Raw genomic sequence first — 10,327 nt, forward strand, 5'->3', positions numbered from 1 at the left:
ATTGAGTACAGCCCAGGCCCAAGAAGGTACAGGATCATATCAGGAAGGAGAGAGTGCTAACTCTTGGGGTCTTGGACCTGGTGAAGGAAGTGACTCTGATCTAAGCCCTGAAGGAGGCAAAGTTCTATGAGGCAAGGCTGAGGAGGACCTTCAGGCACTAAGATAGAAGCATGCAGTTAAAAAATTGGCTAGGAGGGTAGGGTAGGTGAATGGGAGTAAGAGTAAAGTGCCCTGGAATCAAAAAACAGATAGAAATCCTTCCTAAGAGGCAGCTAAGTGGTACTTTGGATGGATCTTTAGATTTGGATTCAGAAAGACTAAATCTAGTCTTAGACAATGCTTGTGTGACCTCCAGCAAGTCATTAAACCTCAGTTTGCCAAAATATAAAAGAGGATAACAACAATCCCTACTTCTCATGATTGTGAGGACCAAATGAAGTAATATCTATAAAGCACTGAGCATAGTGCCTGGCACACAGTAGGCACCTAATAAGTCCTTGTTTCCTTCCTCCCTCCCTCCCTTCTCTTTCTTCTTCCCTCCTATCCTCCCTCAGACTTTCTAGTCATATGTCCCAGAGCAAGTCAGAGCCTCAGCTGCCTCATCTATAAAATGAAGATATCCTTAGACTGCCTACCTCACCTATACAGTTGTGAGCTTTTTATTTCTTTAGGTTAACATATTAATATTTTAGCCTCAGTCCTGCTTATGATAAATGAGAATAAAAATTAATTTTAGCTGTATAAATCAGAAGGCAGGTTCAATCGGCAGGACATAGGCTAAAACTTATGAGCATTTTTGCTTCTAATGAAATGGATTCTATATTTCCATTCTCTTATTCTAAAAATGTGTTCTGAAAGTGGTGAACTGATGTTGCTGGTGATGAAGGAGGAATTAATTTTATGCTGTAGACTTCCTTCTGCCAGTAGAATTCAGACTTACCTTTCCTTGGAAGTGCCTTCCATTTCTCACTCTCATCTGGTTCCAGTCCTTCTCAATTTGGTCACTCTATCCTTTCTCAAAGAATTCATTATGTGATTCAGTCTTTTAGTCCCTGTCTCCATACTTGGGGCATAAAGAGATTTGCTGATACCCTTTCAGATACACTATGCTTCCTTTGTGACCTACCTTTCATTCTAACTCATTAACCCATAGGAGTGGTCAGATCTTAATATCTTGCCATCATCACTAACTTTTTCTTCCATAATTCCATAATTTCGAACTCTGAAATCCCTCTCTGTCATTCATCTCATAGCATCAGTCACAGAATCAGACCTAGAAGAGACTTACGATTGTCTGCTACAACACAAAATGAGGCTTTTACAGTGAAGAAATTTAGAGGTTAGGATTGACCTATAGGTTATAAGTGTCGAGGGAAGAATTCATACTCAGTCCTCTGATCTTGTGTTCTTCCTATCATATCACTTTGCCATCCCATTTGGGGAGAACATTTGTTCTTTTAATTTTAGCAAGATTTTTCTCAATAATAATGTCTCCTGCCTCATTCCTCCCTCCAAAACCTGATTTTCTTTGCATCAGCCTCAGTTTCTTCATCAACTCCTGTTCTCCCAGTCTTTCACTTCTACTATGCTCTAGCTTTGGTTTCTTTTCTTCACTATTTTGACTCTGGTTTACCAGATCAATTATGTATAGTCCTTCTCTCCTGAAATTTTTGTCCCCTTGTTCTGGTATCTCTCATTCTGTTTGTCAGGCCCTAGTAGAGGAAGTCACATCACCCTGCTGACTAGATATGTTACAAATCCATGTTATTGAATCTCAAATAAGTTCTCACTACCACGTGGAAAACTTGTGGAAAAAGTCTCCCAATGCCTCCCTTATCCTTTTTTTCTCAGCAGATCTCCTGCTTTACTGAGGGGGGAAAAAAAAGTCCTCCTCTTCCATAATATTCCTCCTCTCTACAAAACCCCTTAGTACCTTTACTTACCTCTTTACTTCTCAATCTGAGGAAGGAAGAAATGGGTCTTTTCCTTCCCTTCCACTACTTATAACTCTTCCCCTCTCACCGTCTCCATTTCCAACTCAACCCTCATCTTCAGTCTCCCCTTCACTCTTTGTTCTTTTCTCCACTGCTCACAAACACTCAGATCCCTTCCATCCTTAAATCTTCACTTGGCCTTGCTGCCTCTTCAGGCTTTCATCGAACATTTCTCTTTTCACTGATCAGCTATTAAAAAGAAAGCCCTGTCTGTGCTGCCTGCCTTTCCATACTTCCTATCCATTCCCTTCAAGTTGGACTTGCTGCTCCATCTCTTCCCAAGTTACTAGCAAAATCTTACCAGTTCAGCCCAGGGGATTCTTGTCAGTCCTCATCTTCCTTGAACACTCTAGTTTCTGATTTTGTTGGCCACTCTCTTCCTTTTTGTATCCATTACACCTTCTTCTCAGAGAAGATAAAGGATGAATATTAAAGGAAGACCTGGGGATAGGGAGGAAATAATAGAGAACATTCTCTTATTCTCAATCTCCTTCATTTGAATGATCCTCTACCCATTTACTTCTCTTCCTGTGGGTTTAACTTGGCTCCCACTTGGGTCCTTTTGTCTTCTTTCTGGAGATCTTCTCTACTCCCTTGGATTCAAGTATGTTGTCTATGCAGATGACTTCTGGTTTTGATCTCTCTCTAGAATTCCATTCATACATCAGCTGCCTAGTAAATGTCTCTCCTATGTGTCCTCTAGCCATTTAGATTCAGCTTGAATAAAACTAATCAACAGGCATTTATAAATAAAAGTATCAGGCAATGTGCTGATGCAAAAACAAACAATGAAATTATCTCTATTCTCAAGGAGTTTACACCCTAATGGGAGAGACAACCAGCATATATATACAGAATAAATATATAATTGTATACAGAATAAACACAAGATACATTTAAAGAAGAAGGGTTCTAGGAGATAGGAAGTTCAAGAAGAAGGGCAGTGCTTAAGCCACATCTAAAAGAAAGAGAGGGACTCTAGGAGAAAGAATGGAGACAAGAGATGAGGGCTTGTGTGAGGGGCAGGGAGAGGGTTCATTTGGCCAGATAGCAGAGGGAAGGGAGGATAGTGGAAAGTATAAGACTGGAAAGGCAAGATTGGGACCTAGTTTTCTAGGCTTTAAAAGCCTAATGGGAACTTCTCATATTTTATCCTAGAGGCGGTAGGGAGCTCTTGGAACCTCCTGAGGAGAAGAATGTCATCATCTTCTCTTCACTTAAGGCCAGTTACTTTGGCAGCTGTGTGGAAGATGAACTGGGATAGAGAAAGACTTGGAATGCTTAGCTTCTCCAATAAACCTCCTCCTACAAATTCTCCCTTTTTCACTTCAGAGCACCCCCATCTTCCCTGTTACCTCTGTTGACAGCCTTAAAGCCATCCTTGAGTCCTTTCCCTATCAGTTAGTTGCCAAGTTGTGTCTCCTCTGCCTCCCTAGCATCTCCCACATTTGTCTGACCCCTTCTCTTCACCTATTCGGCAACAACCTTAGTGCAGCTCCTCCACTACTGCAGTAACCTCAGAACTACTCTCATTCTAGTCTTAGCCCTCTCCAGTTCATCCTCCTTGTAGCTACCCGGAAAGATAAAGGTTGGTCCTGTGACATCCCTAACTCAGAAACTGTGAGTCACCTCCCACTTCCTGTAGACCAAAGTACCAGTCCCTTCCCTTGATATGTGAGGCATTTCACATCCTCATTTCCTCCTGCCCCTCTTCTCCAAGTCTGCATTCCAGCCACAGTGAACCACCAGCTATTCTTACGTGTGACTCTTCTCCTGCCTCTGGGCTCTGGTCTCAAAAGTCCTGTCTTCTTTCTTTTGGGCTCATAGCAGTCATCACCTCCCCAGCTGTTAATGCTGTCTCCCTCCTTAATTAGCCTGGCACATCACTTACTTGCACAGATATTGTCTCTTGGCCTAAGAATGTTTAGCTTCATGAGGCCAGAGGCAGGCTTGTTTTCATCTTCCTATTCCCAGCACATGACACAGAGTCTTTCTGGGAATAGGAATAGAGACTAGATCTGGGATTTCAGGGCTAAGAGAGAACTCTCCTTGTCACTGCAGGACAGCACCTGCTCCCTAGTTTCTAGTGTTGGAGAGTTACCAAGAGGGTGTTCTGAAGTCACAGCCTTTGGGGCACAGGTGGGATCTGATGCCTCCTAGATTTGCTGGCTATGGGTCCATCCCTCAATCTTTTGTGCCCCATTAAGTGGTAGATCTTTAATAAATGTTTGGTGAGCAATCCCAGAGTCAGTTATCCAATTTACAAATTATCTAAGCTCCTTGCTTCTTTTCCTAATTTCTTTTTTTGCTTGTTTTGTGGTTCTTTTAACAGATAGAGCAGGGAGAAGTACAAATCAGCCTGACAGTGTGTTTATTAGCCCTCTGAGATCCTCCACTTAAAAGGGAAGAGGTTGACCTCTTGGGTCAAATGGAGTTTGGAGATTTCTCAGTCTTATTTCAAATAGCATGCAGTTGACACTAATAATTTTATTGGCTACAATGGGGTGCACAAGCTAATGGAATAGAGATCATTTGCAAAGCCACAGCTGCTTCTCTTGGCATGAAAGATGCTGTCAGAACTTTGTTTCTATTCCTTTCTCATGTGCTGTGCCACAGGTGAATGCTGAAACCGTGCGTTACTCCATTTGCACGTCAAAACTTCGCGTAAAGCCTGGAGATGTGGCTGTCCACGGGGAGGCCGTGCTCTGTGTAACTCCAAGAGAGAATAGCAAGAGCTCCATGTACTATGTACTACAGTTTCTGAAAGAAGATTTGCCAAAGGTGAGACCCCAGCCCTGGGCCCTTCATACCTGCCCTGTCTCAGATGTTTTTATGTAAAAGAGCACAAAGGACTCCCTGGGTAAGAGACCCAGCTGTTCTCTCTGCCAGGCACAGTCTTTCTAGAGGCTGAAAAGCATCTCAGCCCCTCTGTTCTGTCTGCATGCAGGTTGTGGTACAAGGTATCCCAGAGGTGGCAAGAGCTGTGATACACATTGATGAGCAGAGTGGAAAGGAGAAGTACAAGCTGCTGGTGGAAGGCGACAACCTTAGAGCTGTCATGGCAACTCACGGTGTCCAAGGCACCAAGACAACATCGAATAATACATATGAGGTACATGCAGCTAACTCCTCTCATCCTCAGCATGTGGTGGCTTCCCCTTTGCTGCCTTAGGAGCCTTGATCAGAGTCTTCCCCACACATGCCACTCACAAAAACTCAGAGATCTTCATCTCTGCCTTCTTGGTTTTGCCATCTGTGCACCTTCAGTGCTTTAATGTAATGGAATTGTGAGTTCATTGTGTAGGTGCAGCCTCTGGCCCCTCACATCCCTTCATCATCCTCTCCCTCTTGTGGACATCATCTTGTAATTTTCCACATACAGTCTGCAGTAGTGACTAATATTTACTGGATTCATCTCCCCCTCCCCCAATCAAAAGGCAAAGTGTATATTTTTAAATTGGACCACGATTTGGTCAGACCATTTAATGGTCTGATTGCTACATGGTCTTAGCATTTAGAGCTGGAGATTAAAATGGGGCATTGACAAGCTAAACTTTATTCATGGAGGGTAAACATTGCTGCAGAGGCTTAGAAACTCAGACAAAGGTCATTTTTATAAAGTGAGGCTGGTTAACTGTAGAATATAAGACTTAGTTGTAGGCATCAGAAGGCATCTTCAAGTATATGAAAGGCTGTCATATGAAAGAGGTATCAGAATTCTTCTAGGTCTCCAAAGGTCCAAAATGAGTGGAAATGACAGAAACATAGACCTCTGCTCAGTAGGAGGAAATTTTCTAAAAGTCAAAGCTGAGTAAAAATGGAATGCTCAAGACTGTGAGGGTTTGGATTCCCATCACAAGGAAGATTTTGGGAGAGACTCCCCTGAGCTTGTCATCCTTACTGGAGAGATGACTCATGCTTTAGAGATAGTTGGACTAGATGACCATTAAGCTCCCTCCCAACTCTCAGATTCTAACTCTGTGACTTATTCTAAAGGAAGAGCATGAGTGGTCATTGTACAGAAATGGGCTCACCGCTTTTCTTCATCTTTGACATTCCTAGGTAGAGAAAACTCTGGGCATTGAAGCTGCACGGTCTACTATTATTAATGAGATCCAGTACACAATGGTCAACCACGGTATGAGCATTGATAGGAGACACGTCATGTTACTTTCGGATCTCATGACTTACAAGGTTTGTAAGGAAGTTCTTTATCAATTGGCAGAGGGCAGGTAGGGGTTTCACTGCTGAAAATATTGGGTCGGATTGACCTTAAACCAAAAATATTGTCAGTGAAATCTTGGTGTGAAAATCATGATCTCTTTTGATAGAAAACTTTTCTTGTCCATTGACTTTTTTTTCTTTATAAATTTAACACCAAAGGGAAAACTGTTTTTTCCCCAAAGCCCAGGGGTCTTTTTGGTAGCATGGAGTGTTTATATCACCTTCATTAGCACATCTCTATAACGCTTTTAAGACATCGAGTTACCTTTGTCTTGTTTTTTCAGTATGCTGATGCAGTCTTACTGCCCAAGAAGAAGTATGAGTAGAAATGATAGGAAACAATGTGCTTTTTCCAATAGTTTATTAAAATCTCCTTGAGACAAAAACTGGGTCATTTTTCACCTTGGTACTCTGAGCTCCTGGCTGAGGTTAAGTGTATATCATGTACTTGAGTTAAATCTAATTGATTTGAATGATCCTGGAATGTTGGATCCCCTTGAATTTTGTGAATGGTGTTGAGGTTGCAGTTTATTGATATTTATATTTTTCCCTCACCCTTTAAAATAAGATGCCCTGTTGCTGCTCCACAGGGAGGTGCAGACCTAGCCTTTAACATGGTCTTTGCTGAAGAATCTGCCCTGAAAACTTGTGTATCTTGAAAATCCCAGAGCCCTGATTTCCACTTCTTCTCCTATAGGGTGAAGTTCTGGGCATTACTAGATTTGGCCTGGCCAAAATGAAGGAAAGTGTGCTGATGCTCGCTTCCTTTGAAAAGACTGCTGACCATCTCTTTGATGCAGCCTACTTTGGTCAGAAGGATTCTGTGTGTGGTAGGTATTTAAGAAGTGCCATCAGTTGCTTTTCTTTCTAATGTTCTTTACAGCCCCTTTCAGTCATCTCATATATTGTTGGGGGTTGGGAGGGAGGACACTGTTACAAGATCAGAGCCACAGACCATACAGTTAGAGTTGGAGGGTCTTTGGGGCTCCTAAAGCCTGTATGTATGGTTCCTCTTCCTGTATGTCTTTGAAAATCTGTGGTGTTAATAAAAAATTATTTATTGAAAAGTTTTTGGGGTCTGTGCTCCAACAGAACTGAGACAAACGGAAGAATTCAGGCAGTGGATTATAAGAATTTTTATACTGGACTAACTGAGACAGCGATTTGGGGTGATGTTGTGAAGAATAGAAAAATGAGAGAGACCAAGAGAGAACCCTTCTGCACATCTTTGGATTTTGTTGTTGGCTGTTTTGTTTTTTAAGTAAACCAAAGATCAAGTCAGGTTAATGTTATGTTCCCTCCTTTGTAACAGCCACTTACCTAAATTTTATTGCTGTCAGTAAAATAGCCAAATACCAAGTATGGTCACTACTTTAAAAAGACAAAACTGAGACAGAATGCCAAACATTTTCCCTGCATAGAGGATTTGTTATTAAAAATGATAATACACAAGCCAACTCCCAGATTCCAGGGTTGGAATGAACAAGGGCTTAATATCTTGGTGAAAATATTAGGTTTATACCAAATCAGAGCCTACTTCCTGCCAGAAATCATGGCTTGTTTTGTGGCATCAGTTATGTCCTGTTGGGGAGCAATGAACCACCGAGAGAGCACAGATTGGACATGCCCACCTGAGTGCCCCCAAGGCAAGTGGGAAAGCTAAGGCGAGTCACTGATAGAATAGTGTGTTTGGGGGAGGGGGTGATGGGATGGTCAGTCCATTTTCACAGTCTGTGATTGCCCTTAATCCTTCTTACTCTTTAGAATTCAAAAGAGCTCTCCTCTCTGACCTTGTGCTACTATCAAAGAGCTTAATATCCCACTTTGAGGACCGAGTGCCTCAAGTACATAAATCACTAGATATGTGATAATTTCAGATGAAACTCCAGGAAAGTCTTTTGAGGGAGGGGGCACATGAGCTGAGCCTTAAAAGAAGCTGGTAGATGCATGAGGTGAGGAGGCCAAACCTAGCTCTGTGGAGGTAGGAGATGGAATGCCAAGACCACGAAGTAGCAAGTAGGCCACCTGGCCTGGAACATAGAACACTGAATAGAAGAGCTAGGGTGTAAGTCAGCCCAGAAGGGTTAGTTTTAGTGGTACCAAATGGTGAAAGGCCTTAACAGTTAAGTCAGGGAGTCTGTCTCTTACCCTCAAAGCAGTAGAAGACTACTCTGAGTTAACAGAAGACAGGGTTCTGCTTGTGTTTTAGGAAGATGCTTTGGGCAGCTTTGCGATGTCTGGATTGGGGAAGTGAGAGAGCATGAGCTGGGATTCCAGGCAAAAGGTTTTTGCAATAGGCCAAGGGAGAGGACCTCTTTCAGTACAGCCTTATTAATCAAGAGATAAAAGGGAATAATATGAGTTAGACTGTGGAGATAGAATCAACAAGACTTACTGGATATCAAGCAGAAGAAGGAGTGAAGGATGACTGACATTGAGGAGCCTTGGCAAAAGCAAAGAAGTTTGAGGGAGGGAGAAAGAAAGTGAATTCTGTTTTGGACACATCAAGTTTGAGAGGTCTATACGACATCCAGAAAGAGGCACCTAATGACAGGTAATTGTGTGGCTGGGGTTTGGTCAGAAGACAGAAGCTAAAATCAGTCATTTGAATAGAGATCTGTCATTGAACCCATGTAAACTGATGAGCCACTTGGAAAAAGGGTGAGGAGAAAAGAGTTCAGTTTAGAGTCTTGGGGAAGGATCACCTCTAGGACAACTGAGAGAAAGTGCTCAAGCAATAAAAAAGGAAATCCAGTAGAGAGCAGTGTCCAGAAAATGCAGGTAGTGGAAATCTAGGAGCGTCAGTATTGTGGAAAGATCCTGAAAGTCCAAGAAGGCTAAGAAAAGGTCATCGGATTTAGCAATTAAGAGAGTGTTAGTACTGAAGAGAGCTGAAGAGTTGAGTGATAAGAGATTGGAAACCATATTGTATCATTACTTCACAGCCAGGTCCCCATTAAGTGAGTGATGAATTCCCCTGAAATGGTCACATGTATTCGAATATAATTATGGCAGAAGTGGTAACTAGTTCCAACCCTTTGGAAATATGCAATATAAAGTCTAATTAATCATGTGACCACTTCTGAGGAATTCACTATTCATGCTAAATAGAGATGTGGCTTTTAGGAGCTTGGCAGTAAAAGAGCAAAGTTATGGGACAGTGGTTTGAAGGGTAAATAGACCTGGGCTTGCATATAGGCAGCAAGAGAGGAGCTAGTAAATAGGGACCAGGGACCAGTAATTAGAGAGGCATCTCCTGGAGAGGATGAGGAAGGATGGGATCAAGGACACAAGTATGGGGACTGGCTTTAGCGAGGAGAAAGTTCCACTACTTCATCACAGCCTGAAGCAAAAGAGAAAAGAATGGGGTCCTTACCACAGATTTCAGAATTTACTGACTTCTGAGGAAATCTTGAGTTTGTTTGGAGGAAGGAGGAAACAGGAGTGAGGAGCAAAGGGGGAAAAGATGGGAGGAAGAAGGAAAGGAGAGATGAAAGGGATGCTGACAGCAGTCCTCCTGGCCTCTGGACCAGGATCCGGGAGGCAAGAGATAAAAGTGAAAGACATTCCAGGGCTGTTGGCCAAAGGATCCATTGTCCCTAATCCTTGTCCTCTGCCCCTGACTTTAGCCCTCTGACCGTTTGCCTTGACAAAAGCATAATCTCCCAAAGTAGAGGCCAGAACCTAATCCGATTTATAAGTCTGGAAGCCATAGGGAACTGCCTTCCTAAATCAGCCATTCATTCCACCCTTGGAGAAGCATCGCTCTCTTCTCTCAGCCCTCTTCCTTCTTTCTTTCCTCCCTCATGAGTTTCCCCATTTCACCTGTATATGTTAGATGCCCAGGTGCCAATCATACTCTTTATTTTTTGGATATCAGACTTGTCTTTTCTTTGGTGGATGCAGAAACTCCCTTCTATCAACACTGATCAGCAAAATGCTTCACAATTTTATAAGAAAAACAACTGCTTGAACGCATGGGTCGGGGTGGACATGATTGAGGGTGTGGACTCGAAACTACCACACCAATGCAACTACCAACAATTTGGAAATTGGTCTTGATCAAGGATACATGACAAAACTAGTGGAAATGCGCATCGGCCATGGGT

The 10,327-nt window shown here is 42.5% G+C and overlaps 1 protein-coding gene across 1 annotated transcript in view; it reads left to right on the top strand.

Annotated features, from left to right (window-relative positions):
* The window catches only part of POLR3A (RNA polymerase III subunit A), a 55,804-nt gene that overhangs the window by 42,947 nt on the left and 2,530 nt on the right, over positions 1-10,327 (top strand). The window contains exons 27-30 of the mRNA XM_044662796.1: positions 4,611-4,775; positions 4,942-5,106; positions 6,057-6,188; positions 6,916-7,048. Of these exons, the coding sequence (XP_044518731.1) occupies positions 4,611-4,775; positions 4,942-5,106; positions 6,057-6,188; positions 6,916-7,048 (595 nt within the window). The remainder of the gene's footprint in view (positions 1-4,610; positions 4,776-4,941; positions 5,107-6,056; positions 6,189-6,915; positions 7,049-10,327) is intronic.

The sequence above is a fragment of the Gracilinanus agilis genome, chromosome 2 (assembly GCF_016433145.1).
Source record: "Gracilinanus agilis isolate LMUSP501 chromosome 2, AgileGrace, whole genome shotgun sequence".
NCBI classification, from domain to species: domain Eukaryota; kingdom Metazoa; phylum Chordata; class Mammalia; order Didelphimorphia; family Didelphidae; genus Gracilinanus; species Gracilinanus agilis.